At 41.5% G+C, this 24,264-nt stretch overlaps 1 protein-coding gene across 1 annotated transcript in view; it reads left to right on the top strand.

Moving 5' to 3' along the window:
• The window catches only part of nt5dc3 (5'-nucleotidase domain containing 3), a 54,312-nt gene that overhangs the window by 28,621 nt on the left and 1,427 nt on the right, over positions 1-24,264 (top strand). Inside the window, 4 exon segments of the mRNA XM_038294322.1 lie at positions 14,570-14,656; positions 23,619-23,648; positions 23,650-23,760; positions 23,855-23,919. Coding sequence (XP_038150250.1) covers positions 14,570-14,656; positions 23,619-23,648; positions 23,650-23,760; positions 23,855-23,919 — 293 coding nt within the window.

Raw genomic sequence — 24,264 nt, 5'->3', positions numbered from 1 at the left:
CCATCGTTAGCCTGTAATATCTGAACCTGTCTATGATTCTAGGGGTCGGTCGTTAAAGGGGGGATTGCCATTAAGGGGGGATTGTCTCCTGTAATACCTGAAACCTTTCTATGATTGTTATGGGTCGGTCGTTAAGGAGGTATTGTTTACCGGCTGGAGCGGGTAGGTCCCTCGTTCCTCTGTGATGGGGTGGGGGGTTTGGTGATATCTGGAAGGGATCATGTCTATGATTGAATTGTATGTTTTTGGAAGCTGGAATCTGAGTCCACCACCTCTGTTTAAAGTTGTTTTTTCTCTCTTAACATAGATGGCTTCCTTCACGCCCCTCTCAAACCACCTATTTTCTTTATCCAGAATATGTACATTCTGGTCCTCAAAAGAATATCCTTTGTCCACAAGGTGTAGGTGTACTGCGGAGTCTTGTCCAGAGGCGGCCACTCTTCTGTGTTGGGCCATGCGTCTGTGGAGAGGCTGTTTGGTTTCTCTAATATAAAGATCAGAGCATTCCTCGCTGCACTGAACAGCATATACCACTCACCACTGTTCAGTGCAGCGAGGTCCTCCGGAAGCAGACTTCTACCGCAAGTGGTACGAGACAGAACGACAGCCAGACAGACGGACATTAAACATAAAAAAACCTGCGGCTTGTATATGTACAAATCATGCAATTTAGCTTCTGCGGCTTATATTTAGGTGCGGCTAATAGTCCGAAAATTACGGTAACACAATTACAATATATACAATTAGGGGTCCCCGCTCCATCTCGCCATCAGTTTGAGGGTCCTTGGCCTGGAAAACATTGAAGACCCCTGCCTTAGAGAACATTGTAATGAAGTGCCTACACCCTGTGGTGCTCCTTCAATCATTTACGTTAGAGGAAGGCTTTCATTTCTAGGATAGTTCATAAATATTACACTACTACTAAATAAGGGCCAACTATTTATTAGGCTTTTAACAGGAAAATATTATGAAATACCACCACTGGGTTTCCATGTTTTTGTGCAAGTGGCTCCAACTGTTGCATAGGGACGAGAGGTTTCCTCAGGTGTTATCTGTATCTACTGTTTGGCCAAAACGAGTGATGTCCCAATACAATATTGATATCGGAAATTTGTTTAATATAAATATGGGAATATATATTGGCTTGCATCTAAAATGTCAGATATCACCAAGGTAAATAAAAAAGTTTTATGGGGACATCGAAACCGGCCCTAATTGGTTTGGGCAGTAATTTTACCGGTACGTGTAGTGAAACCTAGATAAGCGTGGAAGCAGTAGCAGAGCAGTAAACAACACCTTAAAAGATAAAGAGCTGTTAATGATTTCATTACAAAGGCCTGTTTTTAGGATCAGAGGCCTAAAGCAGTTAAAAACATCTTACCAGAAGGATCTAACCAGCAAATATAACATGATAAGAATTTGATAATAAACATTCAACAGACATAATTATACAGACCCAATGGGCCTCATGCAATGCGATTTTTTTTTTTGATCAATCAACAATAAAATGCTCACAACGCTCCAAAAACGGATATAGAACCTTAAACTTTTTAATTCAAGGTTGTCAGATATGTGGCCCAGTAGCCAGTTGTGTCTTTTGTAATGATTTTCTGCAGCTCGGGGAATGCCATCATTGGTTGGTTTTGGAAAAAAAAGAAAAAGGAAACGACTCTTTATAAGAAAGAAGAATTAAACAGTAGTTTTTTGTATCCCGTTCTGGTTGGTTAGAAGGGGACAAAAAAAGCATTGAAGACAAATACAGATAACACATTTTAAAGGCCTTTTTTTTCTATAGACCAAATACATAAAACCATTTTTTTTTTAGTTTTGAATTTACTATGATTTAAAGATCCGTCTTTAAAGAAACAGTGATTTTTTTGATTAAAATATAAAATTTTTCTTGTTGAGCAAATAAAAAGATTTAACAACACCCACAACTCAGTATGCTTTGAATACAAATACACACAAGTGCACATTATTATATCTTATATTATATTATATCTATGATATATACCGTAAATTCCGGACTATAGAGCGCACCTGATTACCGTACAAGCCGCACACTCTAATTTTAGATAAAACAAACAAATACGGTATATATTATGAATGCTTTTTTTTTCCAAACTACCTGTAACACTTTTAAATATACAGTGGGGCAAAAAAGTATTTAGTCAGCCACCAATAGTGCAAGTTCTCCCACTCAAAAAGATGAGAGAGGCCGGTAATATTGATCATAGATATACCTCAACTATGGGAGACAAAATGAGAAAAAAAAATCCAGAAAATCACATTGTCTGATTTTTAAAGAATTTATTTGCAAAATATGGTGGAAAATAAGTATTTGGTCAATAACAAAAGTTCATCTCAATACTTTGTTATATACCCTTTGTTGGCAATGACAGAGATCAAACGTTTTCTGTAAGTCTTCACAAGGTTTTCACACACTGTTGCTGGTATTTTGGCCCATTCCTCCATGCAGATCTCCTCTAGAGCAGTGATGTTCTGGGGCTGTCGCCGGGCAACACGGACTTTCAACTCCCTCCAAAGATTTTCTATGGGGTTGAGATCTGGAGACTGGCTAGGCCACTCCAGGACCTTGAAATGCTTCTTACGAAGCCACTCCTTCGTTACCCGGGCGGTGTGTTTGGGATCATTGTCATGCTGAAAGACCCAGCCACGTTTCATCTTCAATGCCCTTGCTGATGGAAGGAGGTTTTCACTCAAAATTTGACGATACATGGCCCCATTCATTCTTTCCTTCACACGGATCAGTCGTCCTGGTCCCTTAGCAGAAAAACAGCCCCAAAGCATGATGTTTCCACCCCCATGCTTCACTGTATGTATGGTGTTCTTTGGATGCAACTCAGCATTCTCTCTCCTCCAAACACGACGAGTAGAGTTTTTACCAAAAAGTTCTATTTTGGTTTCATCTGACCATATGATATTCTCCCAGTCATCGTCTGGATCATCCAAACGCTCTCTAGCAAACTTGAGACGGGCCTTGACATGTACTGGCTTAAGCAGGGGGACACGTCTGGCACTGCAGGATTTGAGTCCCTGGCGGCGTAGTGTGTTACTGATGGTAGCCTTTGTTACTTTGGTCCCAGCTCTCTGCAGGTCATTCACTAGGTCCCTCCGTGTGGTTCTGGGATTTTTACTCACTGTTCTTGTGATCATTTTGACCCCACGGGGTGAGATCTTGCGTGGAGCCCCAGATCGAGGAAGATTATCAGTGGTCTTGTATGTTTTCCATTTTCTAATAATTGATCCCACAGTTGATTTCTTCACACCAAGCTGTTTACCTATTGCAGATTCAGACTTCCCAGCCTGGTGCAGGTGTTACACGTGGAAGAAGAAGGGGTCTTCACTGTGCAGCATATTTAATTTTTATTGATTTTTCTGTGAAAACATGAACAACAACATCAGTTCACTTTTGCTATGTCTCATCTCTGATCACACTGTCTGACGTCTTACTCGCTCCACAACTGCACGCGCCAGCAGCGGATACTTTGACTAAAGCAAATCATGTAAAACATACCAGTCCTGACACATTAAACTGTGGTCGTATTCACCAAACATCAGTAAATGAACTCTTTTTAACCTCCATATTTATCATTTTTAACCACAATATTCCCTTTATTTTCATATATACACATCTCGGTGCTGTAATGGGTTAACTTGTTATTTTTGCATATTATTTCTAACCATAAACAATTATAAACAAACGATAAGACTAGTAACAGTCTAGTACATCAGTAAATTAACTCTTTTTAACCTCCATATTTATCATTTTTAACCACAATATTGATTCCCTTTATTTTCATATATACACATCTCAGTGCTGTAATGGGTTAACTTGTTATTTTTGCATATTATTTCTAACCATAAACAATCATAAACAAACAATAAGACTAGTAACAGTCCAGTATTTAGCCCATGAACTGACCCACCGTATGCTAACATCACGCCACCGCGAGCTGAGCAACTGTCGGTTAGCTCCGGTTATACACTAAGCTATTAGCCGCGTGCTAATGTTAGCAACTCGCTCAACCTGTTGAGACCAACCTAAAGATAGTAACAGTCTAGTACTGAGCCCATGAACTGACTCACCGAACGCTAACATCACACCACCGCAAGCTGAGCAACTGTCGGTTAGCTCCGGTTATACACTAAGCTATTAGCCGCGTGCTAATGTTAGCAACTCGCTCAACCTGTTGAGACCAACCTAAAGATAGTAACAGTCTAGTACTGAGCCCATGAACTGACTCACCGAACGCTAACATCACACCACCGCAAGCTGAGCAACTGTCGGTTAGCTCCGGTTATACACTAAGCTATTAGCCGCGTGCTAATGTTAGCACCTCGCTCAACCTGTTGAGACCAACCTAAAGTCGCACGGCAATACGTTCTTCAGTGTTCGCCCACATCATGTGTCATCTTTACACATCTGTATCTTATGAATTTTACATTTTCTCTTACCTGTGAAAACATGAACAACAACATCAGTTCACTTTTGCTATGTCTCATCTCTGATCACACTGTCTGACGTCTTACTCGCTCCACAACTGCACGCGCCAGCAGCGGATACCTGGGAGACGCAGCGCCCCCTGCTGATCGGATGTTTTCACAGTCACATGCATACATAACATTGAGTCAAAAAAAATAAAAAATATAATTGGGGGTACACTGTAAATTGTCTTTTCAATAAACTGTCCATTAGCACCAAATTGTCTCTGTAAACACCTTATGCCACACTCTCCCCCACAAGTTTTAATGTCTCCCGACATTACAACCAAAGTTTTACCAAGGCCGCCATAACTGTCTCTGCTCAATATGCTGAGTCTCTATCACCTCACAGTGTCTTGACACGAATGATGGCTGTCCCAATGTCTCATAGCTCAATACTACAGGTGGCTGCCTGAGTCTGTGTGGGTGTGTGCGTACCTTTTGAGGTGAACCCTCTCTTGACTCACCACTCTTCTGTACTCCAGATGCAGGATACAGGTCTGGTTGCTCAGTCAGTAGCAACACATCAGCAACATTGTCATTCTTTAGTGGCAAATCCTCTTCAGTCTGTAGTGGCAAATCCTCTTCAGTCTGTAGTGGCAAATCCTCTTCTGATTGTAGTGGCAAATCCTCTTCAGTCTGTAGTGGCAAATCCTCTTCATCAGGTGAGGAACTCTGTTGAGGCTGGAAAGGTTCAGCCTCAGGATTCAACAACCCTTGGCTCTGTTTCCTCCCCTTTCTTGACCGGAGATACCAGTGGTAGGCGCCGTCGTCGTCCTCATCCCCTGAACCACTGTCTGATGCTGACTCTCGCTGCTGGTCGCGGTGTGGTGTCCTCTTCTTCTTTGCAGGTGTCTGGGCGTCGGTCGGCTGGGTTGAAGGCTGTGTAGATGGCAGCTCAAGGGGCAGATGGTCACATGGTAGCAACAGGTTTCTATGTACCACTCTGTCTCTCCCATTGCCATTCTCGGGACTGATCTGGTACACTGGGCTCTCATCCCCCTTCCTTTCCTTTACCCTGAAGATTTGGTCCTCCCAGTAGGCCTGAATTTTCCTTGTTCCACCCCTCGGAGTGAGGTTCCGGATGAGGACCCGATCACCTGGTTGGAGGTCCCTACCCAGCACTTTCTTATCATAGTTGGCTTTCCCCCGAGTTGCTCCTTTATCTGCATTGCTGGCAGCGATCCGGTAGGCATCCTGCATGGTCTCCTTCCAGTGATGAACATAATCCTCATAACTCCCATGGGCATTGTCTCTCTCAATGTTGAACAACAGGTCAATTGGGAGGCGTGGAGAGCGTCCAAAGATGAGGTAATAGGGCGTGTATCCTGTACTCTCATTCTTTGTACAATTGTACGCATGGACGACCTTAGCCAGAGACTCCTTCCAATCCTTTTTCTCTTCTTCGTCCAGGGTGCGCAACATGGTGAGCAGAGTTCGGTTGAATCTCTCCACCTGTCCATTCCCCTGAGGGTGATATGGTGTGGTGTGTGAGCCCTGGATGCCAGAGAGTTCTTTCAACCTTGACAACAACCTGTTCTCAAACTCTCCACCCATATCATGGTGCAGTTTGACAGGGAACCCAAACTTCAAAGTGAAATCGTTGAAGAGCTTATCAGCCACAGTCTTTGCTGACTTGTTCTTTGTTGCATAGGCCTGCGCAAACCTGGTGAAATGATCCATAACCACCAGAATGTACTCATAGCCATGTTTGCACTTGTCCAGGTGGAGGAAGTCGATTGAAACTAACTCGAATGGATATGTGGTCAGGATCGGGTTCAAAGGTGCACGGGTCTGCTTGTGTGGTTTCTTCTTCTTGACACACTCACAAACGTTGGTCACAAAGTGCTCCACATCCTTGTACATCTGTGGCCAGTAAAACCTCTCTCGGACTAGGTCCAGAGTCCTTTCGACCCCCAGGTGACCCATGTCTTGGTGTAATTCTTTAAAGATTAATGGGTGGTAGGACTGAGGAGCGACCAGCTGTTCTCGTCGGAGGGTCCTACGGTGTAGGATGCCATCGTCGCACAAGCTAATTTTTAGCCACTGTTTTAGTAAGGTAGCGACTGCTGGATGTTCTTTCTTGATCGCCGCTCTGCTTGGTCTGTGTCCTTGGCTCTTGTACCAGATGACTCGTGCCAGTATTTCATCCTCTCTTTGAGCCTCACGGATCTGTGATGGAGTTAGAGGTTGGCCAGTCCTGCTGCTACAATCTTTTACCAGGCTCAAAGCACAGGTCTGGATGACTCCAACACCCCTGCATGGATTCTCTTTCTCAACTTGTACATTCTGTATGAGCGCACCAACAGTCTCTCCACTGACCTCTTGCGTGCAGCTGTTTATGTAGTCTTCCATACTGAGTGGCATCCTCGACAGTCCATCTGCATCATTGTTGTTCTTTCCTGGGCGATAGCGTATTGTGAAGTGATAGTCGGCCAGCTCTGCCACCCATCTGTGTCCTGCGGCATTGAGTCTTGCCGTTGTGCGCACATATGTCAGAGGATTGTTGTCTGTATAGACAACAAATGACTTGGCATGGTACAGGTAATCCCTGAAGCGCTCGCAGATAGCCCACTTCAGAGCTAGAAACTCTAGCTTCCCTGAGTGGTACCTCTTCTCTGACTGGCTGAGGCTGCGAGAGCCGTATGCAATGACTCTCATCTTTCCCTGTTGGCGTTGATACAACACTGCGCCCAATCCATCTTGTGAGGCGTCGCAGTGAAGTGCGAAGGGCTGGTCAAAGTCAGGATACCCAAGGATGGGGGGTTTTGTAAGGGTCTCGACCAGCTGATTCATTACTTCCTGGTGCTCCGCGGTCCACTGGATTGGTGTGCGAGAGGGTAAATGACCTTTCTTACCCTTTATTGGTTTCTTTCGTTTCTCAGTCTGTGTCTCTGGGTCATGTTGTTCTAACTTGGGTGGAGCAAGGAGGTTATACAATGGCTTGGCCTTGCATGCAAAGTTAGGGATGAAGGATCGGTAATAGGACAGGAACCCTAGCATCTGGCGCAGGTCGCCCACCGTTGCAATTGTCCGCTTCTTCAGAGCCATCACGGGTGCAACCTCTGCGGGGTCCATTGTGTAGCCCTCTCCTGTCACCATCTTTCCCAGGAACCTCACTTTCCGTTTGAAGAGCTCACACTTCTTGGGTGTCAATTTCACCCCATGTTCCTTGTAGCGCTGGAGAACAAGGCGTACATGTTCTAGATGGTCATCGAAACTGCCACTGTGCACCAGGTTATCATCCAGATACGGGAGACAAATTGTGTCTCTCAGGCCTGTTAAACAATGCTCCATGCTTCGTTGGAACTCAGCAGGGGCGGAGCTCAGACCAAAGGGGATGCGTACCCATTCGTACAGCCCCCAGGGCGTGATGAATGCGGTTAAAGGCCGACTCTCTTCATCCAGGAAGCCCTGGTGGTACGCTTTCCCTTGGTCCAGGACAGAGAACCATGAGCTTCCGCCGAGCGTGTCGAGCATGTCCTGTATTCTTGGGATCGGGTGGCGGTCGGGCACTGACTTACTATTCAGTTCTCTGTAGTCACAACAGAGGCGGAGGGTTCCATCTTTCTTGCGGACACACACCACGGGTGATGAATATTGAGACCGCGAAGGTGTGACCCAGCCCCTGTTCAACAAATCCTGCAGATACTCCTTCACTTCCATATGAAGGGGTCTTGGGACTGACATGTAAGTCTTCTGTACTGGATTAGTGTCATGAAGTGTGATGTGCATCTTCAAAGATGGAATACAGCCTATCTCATCACTGTTGTATGCAAAGGCTTCACACTCCTCCCTCAGCATTGCCATGGTGACTTTCTGTTGTGCCTCGGGGAGATGGCTGAGGTCCACTGGTGGATCCCATTCTTTTGGCCTCTCCACCCTGGCATTCTCTGGTGGTGTCAGGCTCAGCGTCTCTTTTTGCTTGTTCTCACTTGCCTGAGAGCCTACTGAATACATTGTCTTTACGGTTTCCAAATGTCCAATAATCTTGTGTTGGTCCAGGTAGATGTTGTGGTCAGTGGTGTTGGTCATGGGGATTGGAATATACGGAAATCTCCTTTGGGGAATACATACCAGCACCTCAGTGAGGGACACACCTTCAGGTGGGGGATGGAGCACGTCCGGTGTGAACAGCATGTCGCGTCCTTGTGCTTGTGCGTTCACATGGGCTCTAATGTAGATGGTGGACATTTGATTCGCTGGCAGGATCACTCTTTTTCCACCAGTGCGGGCCACCCCAGTAACTGGCTCGGAGCCACCTTGCACTAACTTGACCACATCCTGGGCTGTTTTCACAGTTATGGAGAATGCTTTACTTACTTGTTTAGCCAGATGTCTTTGTTCTTTTCTTGTGTTTGCCTCCTTCCCATTAATTACAGCTTCAATGACGTTATAACCCACTATGGGGTCACTGGCAACTGCTGGGTCGCTGGACACCAGGATCGGAACTTGCAATTTGTCTCTGTCGTCTTCAAGCTGAAAGCTGACCTCAACCCAGCCAACATAGGGGATCGGGGTGTCATTGGCTGCCAGAACTGTCAGGGTGTCGTCATCTAGTAGTTCTGTGACAGACCTGATAACAGTGTGGGGCAAATGCTGCATACGCCAGGAATCATTGATGATGCAGGACTGAGCACCTGTGTCCCACAACACTTTTACGGGGTGATCGTCCATATAGCAGTTGACAATGCACCTTCTTCCAACCAGTCCCACTAGCTGTGATTGGTGCTTGGTGGGGAGGTACTGGATTGTGTTCACTGCCGCTCCTTTGTCTTTTCGCACCGTCCCTGGCGAAGAAGAGTTGACATGTCTCTGCTGACTTTGGGACTCTCGATCCTGGACTACTGGTGATCCCGCCCCAGTGGTCCCGGCCCGTTTCCCTGCAACGGTCTCTGGGCCCGGCAACCACGGGAGAAGTGGCCATCCTGCCCACACTTAAAGCAGTGTGTACAATTTTCACCTACCCCCTCATTTCTGCATTTTTGACAACCTCTGCTCCGCTGTCTCTCCGCAGGAGGATGAGGGCGAGCTTCCAAAGCAGCGGACAACATCTGTTTCATTTCAGTGCGCAGCTCTTCGATCATCTGTTGTGTGCTCAAGATCTGCTCGTTTTTGGTCTCTTTGCCTTTCATCGCTTTGACAACCACCGTTGTGTTGGATTCTTTGGATGTAGGCACACTCTTGGACAGAATGGAGTCGGTTTGAACATCAGAGGTGAGCTCATGCACCCTGGAGCCTCTAGCAGCAGTGCACCTCTTTAGTTTTTCCTGTCGTTCATTTTCCAGTTTTGACGCTTCATTCACTCTCTCTATGAGTTCTTCGTCTGTGATTCTTACATTATTGAGGTGAGGTAGGATGTTAAACTTAACAGCGTCACTCAATAACCCTGTTTCAATGGACCTGAGAAACTTCCGCTGGATGGTGGCTCGACTGTAATGTTCCTCAGCATCCCCATTCTCAGCTTTCCACAATAACTTCTCCTTTACCTCCATGGCACGGAACACAAAATTCAGGGCCGTCTCTTTGGGCTCTTGGGACAGGCTAATGAGTTGGTGGTAAAGGTCTGTGGAGCTATCAACCTTATAATGACCTCTCAGGATGGTGAGGAGAGCGGGGAGTGTAAGGCCGCGTTTTATCTCCAACATGTCTCTCAATGGCAGTCCTGGACTCACAGCCCTGATCACCGCTTCAGTTATCTCCATCTCCCCGTGCCCCTTTTCTGTCCCCATCTCAATCTGTCTGAGGAGGTTGAGGTAGGACAGCTTTTCCTTCTGCCCGCTTTCTCCTATTTGTCCAAATATTTTGAACTCTCTCCTTAGTGTGACCTCAGGCCACCCATGTGCTGGGCTCTTGAGTGGAGGTTCTGGGCTCTTAAAGAGGAGTTGGTGCCGTGGTGAGTGCTCCTCATGTGTGGTTGCCCCGACCGCTGGCGTGACGTGTAGGTGACGTGGTGGAGAAAGCCTCTCCCCCTGACTCTTCTGTGGAACAATCTCATGTTTTTTTTCTTGTTTTTCCATTTCTATCAAGATATCATTCAGGACTTTTTTAACGTCATCATCACTACGACTTATCTCTATCTCATCCAGCACATCTTCTGCTTTCCTAATCAACATCCTCCGGGGCAAACTTCCAGGCTCTCTGTTGTCCAGGCCATCACACTCTAACGACCTGCAGACACGCATGAGAGGTCCCTCTTTCAGTTGCCATAAGGCTGCACTTACACGGTCTCGCAGAAGCTGGACTTCCTCCATTTCTCCACTAAATGAAGAAGAAGACTCGTCTCTTGGGTAGAGGAAGGGGAGCTGATGGGCTTGAAATCCACCGGCGTCCTATCCTCCTGGCTGGCTCGCCAAAAATATGTTACACGTGGAAGAAGAAGGGGTCTTCACTGTGCAGCATATTTAATTTTTATTGATTTTTCTGTGAAAACATGAACAACAACATCAGTTCACTTTTGCTATGTCTCATCTCTGATCACACTGTCTGACGTCTTACTCGCTCCACAACTGCACGCGCCAGCAGCGGATACTTTGACTAAAGCAAATCATGTAAAACATACCAGTCCTGACACATTAAACTGTGGTCGTATTCACCAAACATCAGTAAATGAACTCTTTTTAACCTCCATATTTATCATTTTTAACCACAATATTCCCTTTATTTTCATATATACACATCTCGGTGCTGTAATGGGTTAACTTGTTATTTTTGCATATTATTTCTAACCATAAACAATTATAAACAAACGATAAGACTAGTAACAGTCTAGTACATCAGTAAATTAACTCTTTTTAACCTCCATATTTATCATTTTTAACCACAATATTGATTCCCTTTATTTTCATATATACACATCTCAGTGCTGTAATGGGTTAACTTGTTATTTTTGCATATTATTTCTAACCATAAACAATCATAAACAAACAATAAGACTAGTAACAGTCCAGTATTTAGCCCATGAACTGACCCACCGTATGCTAACATCACGCCACCGCGAGCTGAGCAACTGTCGGTTAGCTCCGGTTATACACTAAGCTATTAGCCGCATGCTAATGTTAGCAACTCGCTCAACCTGTTGAGACCAACCTAAAGATAGTAACAGTCTAGTACTGAGCCCATGAACTGACTCACCGAACGCTAACATCACACCACCGCAAGCTGAGCAACTGTCGGTTAGCTCCGGTTATACACTAAGCTATTAGCCGCGTGCTAATGTTAGCAACTCGCTCAACCTGTTGAGACCAACCTAAAGATAGTAACAGTCTAGTACTGAGCCCATGAACTGACTCACCGAACGCTAACATCACACCACCGCAAGCTGAGCAACTGTCGGTTAGCTCCGGTTATACACTAAGCTATTAGCCGCGTGCTAATGTTAGCACCTCGCTCAACCTGTTGAGACCAACCTAAAGTCGCACGGCAATACGTTCTTCAGTGTTCGCCCACATCATGTGTCATCTTTACACATCTGTATCTTATGAATTTTACATTTTCTCTTACCTGTGAAAACATGAACAACAACATCAGTTCACTTTTGCTATGTCTCATCTCTGATCACACTGTCTGACGTCTTACTCGCTCCACAACTGCACGCGCCAGCAGCGGATACCTGGGAGACGCAGCGCCCCCTGCTGATCGGATGTTTTCACAGTCACATGCATACATAACATTGAGTCAAAAAAAATAAAAAATATAATTGGAGGTACACTGTAAATTGTCTTTTCAATAAACTGTCCATTAGCACCAAATTGTCTCTGTAAACACCTTATGCCACACAGGTCTATAATTTTGTTTCGGGTGTCCTTTGACAGCTCTCTAGTTTTGGCCATGGTGGAGTTTAGAGTGTGACTGTTTGAGGTTGTGGACAGGTGTCTTTTATACTGATAACGGGTTCAAACAGGTGCCATTAATGAAGGTAACGAGTGGAGGACAGAGGAGCCTCTTACAGAAGAAGTTACAGGTCTGTGAGAGCCAGAAATCTTGCTTGTTTGTAACTGACCAAATAATTATTTTCCACCATATTTTGCAAATAAATTCTTTAAAAATCAGACAATGTGATCTTCTGGATTTTTTTTCTCATTTTGTCTTTCATAGTTAAGGTATATCTATGATGAAAATTACCGGCCTCTCTCATCTTTTTGAGTGGGAGAACTTGCACTATTGGTGGCTGACTAAATACTTTTTTGCCCCACGGTAAGTATGTGTCTGTAACACGCAAATAACGCTGCATATACCGCTACTTTTAATTGAACAACGCACAGAACATTGCAGCCGACCAGGAAAAGTCATTAATCACTTTCTTCTTCCCCCTGCGCACTAAAACCCTCAAAGTCCTCTTCCTCGGTGTCTGAATGGAACAGCTTCAGGATGCTGTCACTGACTTCAGTCTCATCCTTGTCGCTCTCACCTGAGCACTCGCGGTCCTCTTCATCCCGCAGCAGCCCAGCCTTCCGAAACCCGCTGCTGATGCTGGATGTTTTCACACGGCTCCATGAAAAAAAACATGTATTAGCCGCACTGTATTATAGGCCGCAGTGTTCAAACAGCGGGAAAAAAGTAGCGGCTTATAGTCCGGAATTTACGGTAGATATAATATAATATATATATTATAGATTCATAAATGGCTAACTTGACATTACTGTTACAGTTTGGCAGGCAACTTTATTTACTTACAGCTCGGTGTCTAATTGGGTGGTTTTATTCAAGGAATCACACTAGTTTAAGAAATAAAGTTCCTGGACAGTCCACTATGGCACCTTAATGTTCATTAAGTAATCATCAATGTGATGCTCAGTTTGTTGGATGCTTCCAAAAATAAAATCCAACCACTTCTGCATTTTACACCTTACTCCAAGACCTTTAACTACGGAGCCCCTAAAGGGACATGGAGGGAAAAAATAAACTTTTGCGAGAATACTTTTGCAGGATCTCGCAATACTTTTGCGAGATCCCAAAATACTTTTGCAAGATCCCGCAATACTTTTGCGAGATCCCGCAATACTTTTGCGAGATCCCGCTATACTTTTGCAGGATCTCGCAATACTTTTGCGGGGTCTTGCAATACTCCATGTCCCTTTAGGGGCTCCGTACATAACACCCTCAAACATAGTTTTTCTTTTCGGTAAAGAAGAATATCAGAAGCTGTCCCTGTGCAGATTAACTACTAAACACGCCACTGCTGCTCAACTTTGAGTTGAATTGATCACTCTCTGCCTCAAGCACCGATCAATAATCAGAGAAAGTATCCGTAGGAGTGGCACAGTCAAAGCAGGAGCTTCCTGGAGAGGTCAGGCAATAACAGCTCTACGTAGCCGGTCATGGCTGCTCGCTTTCTAAGACAGAGGTGCTGTTGCTCAGAGAGAGAACTCGTTAAGATTTTTTCGACAAGCATGAATAAAAATTTTATAAATACTATTTTTTGCTTGTTTTTGATTTTAGGATAGCAGTATAACAGTTATAACAAAAAAAAAGTTAATTGTGTATGATATAGGCCCTTAAAGTTATCAGTATTGTTCTCTTATGTGAACTGAACTTATCAACACAACCCACTATTACTATTATACAGCATCATTCTATGCACTATTTGCACCGTTCGCACTACTGTTTGCATATTTAAATATTTTAATATTTATTTTTATATCATAGGTTTTTATTTCTATTTTTCTTTTTTGTTTTTTTATGCTATGGTTCGTTATATTTTATATTTTATTATACACCGTGGGGTTGAGAGGACTGAAATTTCATCTTTGTTGTATGTTTACCATGTAGCACATTTGACAATAAAGTTGAGTTGAGTTGAGTTAAGTTCAACCATCTTTGCATTACTTATTCGACATACTAAAATATATTAAGGGAAGTTTGATCAGGTTGTTTTTAACTTTACACAAATTTTTGACCCAATGCATGGTTAAAACTGCTTAATTTTTAAAGTCTTTAAACCAGCATTTGACTTAAAAAAACATGGCAGTTTTTAGTGTGTATTTTCTGTTGTGACCACATTTATTAATGCAACAGTTTTATTGTCTGACTTCATGTATTTTTTTTATGTTTTGTTCTGCAGGGAAACCTCTATGAGTTCCTTAGACTCACTGGCTGGAGGGGATCCAGAGTGCTTTACTTTGGAGATCACATTTACAGCGACTTGGCAGTAAGCGGTATTCACACATTTATAGCAAAAAGCTAATTTTAACTGCACAAAGTTGTTGTTTTGAGTTTAAACAAAAAGAGGTGTCTTGTTTTTCCACAGGGAAGTGAGTAGTCCTTTTAGCTAAAAGACTGCTCCTGACTGTTTTATCTTCACACTAGTCTAAAGCCCATATTTATCATTCCAGTCGAATTTTCACTGCTTGTAATATCCTCCCAAGGGCTCTTTGGCATATCAGATAAAACTCAAACTTTGCTGGCACAAATGCAGGTGTTCTCAGCTCATTATCAGTGAAGAGCTAAGCAGTTTATGAGGAGCTAATAACACTAATAACATAGAGTCTCAATTACACAGACTTGTTTAACCACAAGCTCTTGATTAACCATCTGTATGTACATCTGGTACATTGTGAGTCGTTACCCTGGCATAGGTTAACAAGACCCCCAAAAAATGATGTGCTTGTGTTGGGTGACTCATATCAACTAAGGTCTTGTCTACTTTTCTATGCAAAAATCCCCAATTTATAGTTAGAGTTAACTTTTTATATTTTTGTCTTTTTTCATTCTTGGTTAATTAAGCTCCATTCATACCATACCAACTTTATTTATGAAGCACTTTATGCACCGGATAGGACCAAAGTGCTGTACACATTCATAAAATACAATACAATTATAAAATAGAAAAAAAACGAGTGTAAAATACATATTAGTATAAAAAGAGAATAAAACAAAGTAAAACCTCTCAAATTGTGCCAAAAGCCAAGGAAAATAGATGAGTCTCAAGAAGGGACTTAAAAACAGCAAGAGAAGAGGCCTGTCTTCTGCTCAGAGGCAGATCATTCCACAGCTTAGGAGCTGCCACAGAAAAAGCACGGAAAAGTCTGCACGCTCCATTCAATTAAAAGATACTTTATTGGGCCCAAAGCTAATTAAGTAATACATTGTGGAGACTATGGTTACCGTGCTAGAAGGTTAAGTTTTGGGTCTAGTTAGTTATTTCTGTGTTCGTGTCTGGATCATTTTCCTTTTGACAGAACAATCTCACTGCCTGACAGGTCTTCTATTCTGCTTTTACAGTCGGCCTAAAGTGCTTTTCCATCTACACTTTGATTCATGCCCAACCTGCTATGAAAATTTAACGTTGCAAAAGTTCCTTTGCAGTTCATCTGATCTAAATAGACATGTTCGGTTCGATTTGATACCAGATTAAATTCTTGAAGGAGTAAAGGAGTAAAATAAAGTGTTAGGTCTTTGCTAGGCCATCCTTCCTCAGAAGGCCCTGATAATGTTGGTGAAAAGAATAACAATGATAAAATCTCAGTAGCAGTAACACGCACATGTGGGATTTGATAATACACAGAGATGAGTTATAATGAAAATGCTGAAATCTCCCCAGATCATTACCTGGAGTTTGTACCCAATTTAATTTAAGTCCAACAGAGATGGATGAGTCTGTGTGTTTTCTAGGTTTCTTTTAAAAATGGTGAGAAATGGCAGCATCGTCTTTTACATTCCAAACACATTTTCTAAACCAGCTACATTATGAATTCACTTCTATTGGATGATGTTTTTTTTGTAGCTTTGTAGCGTAAGACGTGAATATAAGTGGACTTTGTTTTAATTACTGGCATATTTTTTGCAGAGTTCCAAAATTCAGATTAATGTGTTTCTCTCCATGTTCTCCAAATGGATCTGCAAAGATAGATCCTTTACAGGTGCTGGTCATAAAATTAGAATATCATGAAAAAGTAGATTGATTTCAGTAATTCCATTTAAAAAGTGAAACTTGTATATTATATTCATACGTTACATACAAACTCATATATTTCAGATGTTTATTTTGTTTAATTTTGATGATTACAAATTACAACAAATGAAAATCTCAAATTCATCATATCAGAAAATTAGAATATTACTGAAGACCAATAAAAACAAAGGATTTATAGAAATGTTGGCCAACTGAAAAGTATGAACATGAAAAGTATGAGCATGTACAGCACTCAGTATTTAGTTGGGCCTCCTTTGGCCTGTATTACTGCAGCAATGCGGCGTGGCATGGAGTCGATCAGTCTGTGGCACTGCTCAGGTGTTATGATAGCCCAGGTTGCTCTAATAGTGGCTTTTAGCTCTTCTGAATTGTTGGGTCTGGTGTATTGCATCTTCTTCTTCACAATACCCCATAGATTTTCTATGGGGTTAAGGTCAGGAGAGTTTGCTGGCCAATTAAGAACAGGGATACCATGGTCCTTCAACCAGGTACTGGTAGCTTTGGCACTGTGTGCAGGTGCCAAGTCCTGTTGGAAAATGAAATCTGCATCTCCAAAAAGTTGGTCAGCTGCAGGAAGCATGAAGTGCTCTAAAACTTCCTGGTATGTGGCTGCGTTGACCCTGGACCTCAGAAAACACAATGGACCAACACCAGCAGATGACATGGCACCCCAAACCATCACTGACTGTGGAAACTTTACACTGGACTTCAAGCAACGTGGATGAAGTGCCTCTCTTCTTTTCCTCCAGACTCTGGGACCTTGATTTCCAAAGGAAATGCAAAATTTACTTTCATCAGAGAACATGACTTTGGACCACTCACCAGCAGTCCAGTCCTGTTTCTCTTTAGCCCAGGCAAGACGCTTCTGACGCTGTCTGTGGTTCAAGAGTGGCTTGACACAAGGAATGCGACAGCAGAAACCCATGTCTTTCATACGTCTGTGTGTGGTGGTTCTTGAAGCACTCACTCCAGCTGCAGTCCACTCTTTGTGAATCTCCCCCACATTTTTGAAGGGGTTTTGTTTCACAATCCTCTCCAGGGTGCGGTTATCTCTCTTGCTTGTACACTTTTTTCGACCACATCTTTTCCTTCCCTTCGCCTCTCTATTAATGTGCTTGGACACTGAGCTCTGTGAACAGCCAGCCTCTTTAGCGATGACCTTTTGTGTCTTGCCCTCCTTGTGCAAGGTGTCGATGGTCGTCTTTTGGACAACTGTCAAGTCAGCAGTCTTCCCCATGATTGTGTAGCCTATAGAACTAGACTGAAAGACCATTTAAAGGCTTTTGCAGGTGGTTTGAGTTAATTAGCTGATTAGAGTGTGGCACCAGGGGCCATCAATTTTGAACCTTTTCACAATATTCTAATTTTCTGATATGATGAATTTGAGATTTTCATTTGTTGTCATTTGTAATCATCAAAATTAAACAAAATAAACATCTGAAATATATGAGTTTGTATGTAATGTATGAATATAATATACAAGTTTCACTTTTTAAATGGAATTACTGAAATCAATCTACTTTTTCATGATATTCTAATTTTATGACCAGCACCTGTATAAGCAGTTTGCCTCCTGTTGCTAGCCCTCATGTTTTCCTCACAGCAGCTTGCAGCAAATTACAGTCACGTCCCGACTTGCAATCATGTAACAGCATCATTTTTTTCCCTGCTTTCTACATTAAGTTGTGCTTCAGACATTAGTGGTATAAATAGTTCTCTAAAATGTAGTTTATACATTCTGAGTTGGGAGCCAAAATAAGAATCTTTCCGACAGTCATATGCAAAGCTAACCGTCCACCATCATCTGCCAAAGATAATCTACGCATTTGGACAAAAAAATAATAGTTTTGACCAGATCTTTCTTAAAAAAAAAAAACACACAAAAAAACATGTAACTCAAGCTAAAATAAATTTAGGGTGTAAGCCTTTTATTTCTGATTTTTCTTTTCTGAGGTTATTAAATTCACAAACTAAGATTTTTCGTTCAGTATTTGAAATTCAACAACAAGCAGTGATATTGATCATCTACTTTGTCGGTGCAGATTGTTTAATCTCAGCACATCAGTGTTGCTCCAAATTATTACATCTTTATCTCTAAAAGCTCCTAATTTGTCACTGCCAAGCTAACCTCTGCCAATATATATTATTTTGGATCACAGAGCTGAAGTGCTTTTGAGATGTGTTTATAAATATGCATGATCAGCTGCAAAGCGTTGTACCGAAAGATAAAATTTACATCTCTGGCAAGAAGCCTGCTTCATCGGCCAGCAGCCATGAGTCAATTATGTTGTTTAGCTTGTTTAAAGTCATGGACCTTGGCATTTGTGGTTTATACTGACCACAGCTTATTTTAGACCCCCTGGTTGGAGGATGAGGTTATGGTTGTGAACTGGGGAGTTGACTCAATTACACAAACTTTGAAAATACGCTCTCCAGCTTTTGATGAATTTGGAACGACATATTATATGTCATTTGTTTTCTGATAAAGCTAATGGAGCATTTACATCTGAAATCAAACCATAAAAATCTTTCTAACAAAGCAAATATAACAGGAAAATGATAATAAACACTAATAGAACAAACAGAACTATACAGACAATGTTACATGAATTAAACAAGATTTTTCTAAACCAACAAAAGAAGAAAAAACTAAAGGATATGTAGGTTTAAATCGGGTTTTATGTGGCCAAGGTGACAGTTGTAGCTCTTTTAATAATTTTATGCAGCTCTGGAACCACCACAAAATAAAAAATTAGGTGTTTATATCCTGTGCTTATTGGTTACGGCGGGAAAATTGCAAAAAAAAAAATCAAGACAAAACGTTTTTTTGGTCTTTTTCCTCTAAAGCAAAGATGTAAAACCCTCTTTTTACATTTCGGATCCAAAATGATTTCACTTTTCTAAAAGACAATGAATTATTTGTTTGACTAAAATATAACATTTTCATTGTTGTGAATGTAAAAAAGATTGAATATTTATATATATTTTAAATGCTTATATTGGTACATTCAGTGTGACCATTTTTGCCCAGATCAACATCACTGCTTTAGAAGATACTAGGTATTACAAAAAATGAAAATAACCAATGATGGCATCTTCTCTTTAAACTCAGCACAACCTAATAGGAAGACAAACATACTTTTATACTAATAAAACATCCTCTTATAAGCGTTGTTAATTTCATCCTTTAAACAGATTATGTTCTATTTATCCCCACCTTCTTCTCCCTCCACTTCCCATACCACTTAACAAATTATTAATTACTCATGTCACTTACTATAACAGGGTTCCCGCGGGTCCTTAAAAAGTCTTAAAAGGCATGAATTCTTCAAAATAAAACTAAGGCCTTAATTGGTATTAAAATGTCTTAAATTAGTATTTCGCAGGTCTTATTTTTTAAAACTTCACAAATATGATTATTTTTATTCCGATTTATTTTTGTAATCTAAATAAAACGTTAAAATTGAAAACATTTTTTTTATATATAAAAAAACAAAAAAACGGCTCGTCATTATTGGTTCCGTCCCGATAGCAGAACCACTAAAAGCGTTGTTGCGGACGGGACATTTGGGAGATGCGCCATTAACTTTTTGTCTGGAAAATATGAGCAAGTGTAAATGTAACGAAAATTGTTTATCCAGCCAAGAGTTTTCTCCATGGCTAAAACCAGGGAACATACATGAGGCTCAGTGGACTTTATGCAAGAAGTCATTCAAGCTCAGAACGATGGGAATTAAGGCAGTGGAGTCGCACATGCGAAGCACGAAACACAAAGCGTCAAAATGGAGTTACTGAGAAACAGGCGGTATTTCTCAGTTTAGTTCCACCCTTGTCTCTGCAACGCCTCCACTTATCACCAAATCAAACATACTAAGAAAACGATACAAAGAAAAATAGCTGCAAAAAAGACTTAGCACTGGTTATGTTGTGGCTTTAAAACTGATTTGTTTTGTTCCCTGCTAAAACAAAGTTTATGAATTCAGTTAAATAATTGTTTAAATATATCTGTCATTTGTGTGTTTTTAGCTTTCTTCCTGTATGGGAAGCTTTTCAAAATTTGAAACATTAGTGCAGTGGTTTATGTTAAGGTAATCCTTTGGGTTAAGTTGTCGCAAGCAGGTTTTTCTTGTGTTTCTTGTGAATTTGGTCTTAAATTTTTATTTCAAGTGGCATTAAAAAGTCTTGAATTTAACTTGCCTTATGCTGTAGGAACCCTGTATAAGTAAAGGGTGAAAGGAAATGTGCCTTTATTGTTCCACATTGGGGAAGCATGTCCTCAGCATTCAACCCGCCCCAGCAGTGACCACGTCGAGTAGCATCCAGGGATCATTGTGGGTCTAAAGGTCTTACTCTTTCCATCCATCCATTTTCTTCTGCTGTTTGCCCTTTTTTGTCTGGCTCCACTGGGCCTGGCTCTTCTCCATCCCACCAATATTTCAATGTTTCTATTAGGGTTGAGTAGAGCTAGGCTTAGTGGAGGCAGTTAAAAACAGGCATTTAATTAGCCGCTTTTTTTTTTTTTTACCTGTTGAGCATTTTCATAAACCATTGGAATAAAATTGTAAAACTTCATACAAAAAGTTAATTTGTAATGATTATATGTTTCTCCAGTGGCTCTGGTTCTGATCTTATGGGGCCGGTTGTTTATTAATCAAGACAGTTTATGACACCTAAGCAAACTGGAATTAATGGGAAACGATCTTCTGCTGATTTTTATTATTTAAACAAGTAGATTAAAATAATAGTTCAAACAATTTGAGGTAGAAATGAATGTGTTAAAACAAGTTCAAATTGATGCTAGTTGGTATGAAATGTGCTAAAATAGATATTCTCTTTTTGCACTCCAAGGAATTCGGCTATGATGCCATTAAACCTGCAAAAATGCATGTGGGCAAAGAAACGATATGACAAGCTAAAAAAACCCAAACAGCAGCACAGATAATACAGCAGCTAATAAAACCAAACATTTTTATAAATCCCTTTTAGTAACGGTGATACCGATGATAAACACAATTATAAAACAGCAATATTTCACAAGACGCAATCTACCATCCTTTTTTGCATAGTGCTTCAATTTGTTCTGCTCTTTAAGAGGGTTTTTTTTCTGTTTAGCTTTGTTTTTTTTCCATGTTTAAAGTACAAAGAATCTGGTTACATGCGCAGTTTTTCAGCAGTGCAGAGTTTTCATTTGTTTGGTAGATTCGCTTTTAGTGTCACTGAGTATAAAACAGGTCTGGAATGACTGAACAACGTGTGATGCTGACATTTGACAAGATATACACTCACCGGCCACTTTATTAGAAGCATTCCTCAGGGAGTTTGGTCCATATTGACATGATGGCATCACACAGTTGCCGCAGATTTGTCGGCTGCACATCCATGATGCAAATCTCCCGTTCCACCACATCCCAGAGATGCTCTATTGGATTGAGATCTGGTGACTGTGGAGGCCATTTGAGTACAGTGAACTCATGGTCATGTTCAAGAAACCAGTCTGACATGATTGCAGCTTTATGACATGGCGCATTATCCTGCTGAAAGTAGCCATCAGAAGTTGGGTACATTGTGGTAATAAAGGGATGGACATGGTCAGCAACAATACTCAGGTAGGCTGTGGCGTTGCAACGATGCTCAATTGGTACCAAGGGGCCCAAAGAGTGCCAAGAAAATATTCCCCACACCATGACACCACCATCACCAGCCTGAACCGTTGATACAAGGCAGGATGGATCCATGCTTTCATGTTGTAGACGCCAAATTCTGACCCTACCATCCGAATGTCGCAGAAGAAATCAAGACTCATCAGACCAGGCAACGTTTTTCCAATCTTCTATTGTCCAATTTCGATGATCTTGTGCAAATTGTAGCCTCAGTTTCCTGTTCTTAGCTGAAAGGAGTGGCACCCGGTGTGGTCTTCTGCTGCTGTAGCCCATCTGCCTCAAAGTTCGACATACTGTGCGTTCAGAGATGCTCTTCTGCCCACCTTGGTTGTAACGGGTGGTTATTTGAGTCACTGTTGCCCTTCTATCAGCTCGAACCAGTCTGGCCATTCTCCTCTGACCTCTGGCATCAACAAGGCATTTCCGCCCACAGAACTGCCGCTCACTGGATGTTTTTTTCTTTTTCGGACCATTCTCCGTAAACCCTAGAGATGGTTGTGCGTGAAAATCCCAGTAGATCAGCAGTTTCTGAAATACTCAGACCAGCCCTTCTGGCACCAACAATCATGCCACGTTCAAAGTCACTCAAATCACCTTTCTTCCCCATACTGATGCTCGGTTTGAAATGCAGGAGATTGTCTTGACCATGTCTACATGCCTAAATGCACTGAGTTGCCGCCATGTGATTGGCTGCTTAGAAATTAAGTGTTAACGAGCAGTTGGACAGGTGTACCTAATAAAGTGGCCGGTGAGTGTATGTGAGAATAAAGTTCTTGTTTATCGTCTTTAAGCTTCAACTTGCAACTTTTAGCCAATCCAGATTTCTCTTCATAGCCTATAAAAGGAGTGAAATACTGGTTGTAACATGGTTAGCTTTACAACCCAGGATCCCGATTTAAACTCTCTCAAGGATCTTATAATATTAACTAGCTTCATAATTATGCCTCTCATTACAAAAACAGCAGCGTAACGCTGTAGAATGCAGATCCTGAAGGCTTCCAACATTTCTAAATCCAATATTTTTCATAGAAGTCAGAAACCAATAGTTCAAAAGGATCAAATAAAACCTTGGTGCGGTACTATGTTTAACCTTCCTGTTGTCTGCTGGATATCTTGCTCTTTCTTCCCTAAATAAAAGACAACCTGCTTCAACATGTGGTAGCACATGATGTGTCCTTTTAAATAGCCATGCTTGTCTTTGTGTCCCCTCTGACTTTATTATAAATTATTACCTAGGAGATTTTTCTTTTTTCTTTTATCAGAGTAACATTTTAGCTCTCCACATGATACATTTACTATCTTAAAAAAAACTGTTTTTTCTCTTGCCCGCAGACACCCATCCATCAGAGCCATTAAAGTGTCTAATATGTTCTAATGATGGATATTTCTTGTATTCTCATTTACTGGTTTATTATTAATTTTCTTCAAATGGCCATGAAACATACATGATAAATGTGTAGAAAAACCTCTTAACTGTAATACGATGCAACAAATATCCTTTGGACTGAAACCTGATTATCTTCTCTCCTGACCTTCAGGATTTAACTCTGAAACACGGCTGGAGAACAGGGGGCCATCATCCCTGAGCTAAGAAAGGAGATAAAGATCATGAACACTCCACAGTACGTCCACATGATGACCTGGTTACAGGCTCTGACAGTGCTGATCGAACAGATGCAGGTCAGGAGACCATTGCAGACATTTGATTTAATCTTCTTATATCCCTCATTCTTGACATCTTTGTCCCTTATATCCATGGGTTTTCTTTTAACAGGTGCACCGGGATCCAGCAACCCAAGCTGTCGTTGAGGAGTGGATCAAAGAAAGAGAAGCCATGAAGTAATTAAAAATGGGTTTAATCTGAAAATCTGTAGCTACGCATGACTAAACTTCCTCAGCAGTAATGAAGATACGTCTTGATTGAACAGGGTTTCCGTGGGTCATTAAAAATCATTAGGCAAGGCAAGGCAAGGCAAATTTATTTGTATAGCACAATTCAGTACAAAGACAATGCAAAGTGCTTTACATGATTAAAATACAGGAAGATGAAAAAGAATCAAATAAAAAAAATAAAATAAAAAAAATGCAGAAACAAAAAAGTTTGGACTAAAGAAAATATGTTTTAGTTGAACAGTCGAAGGCAATCCTAAACAAATGTGTTTTAAAAGTCATTAAATTATTATT

This window comes from Cyprinodon tularosa, unplaced genomic scaffold, assembly GCF_016077235.1.
Source record: "Cyprinodon tularosa strain WSP-4 unplaced genomic scaffold, ASM1607723v1 ctg339, whole genome shotgun sequence".
Lineage (NCBI taxonomy): Eukaryota > Metazoa > Chordata > Actinopteri > Cyprinodontiformes > Cyprinodontidae > Cyprinodon > Cyprinodon tularosa.
This window is presented reverse-complemented; position numbering and strand designations above follow the sequence as displayed.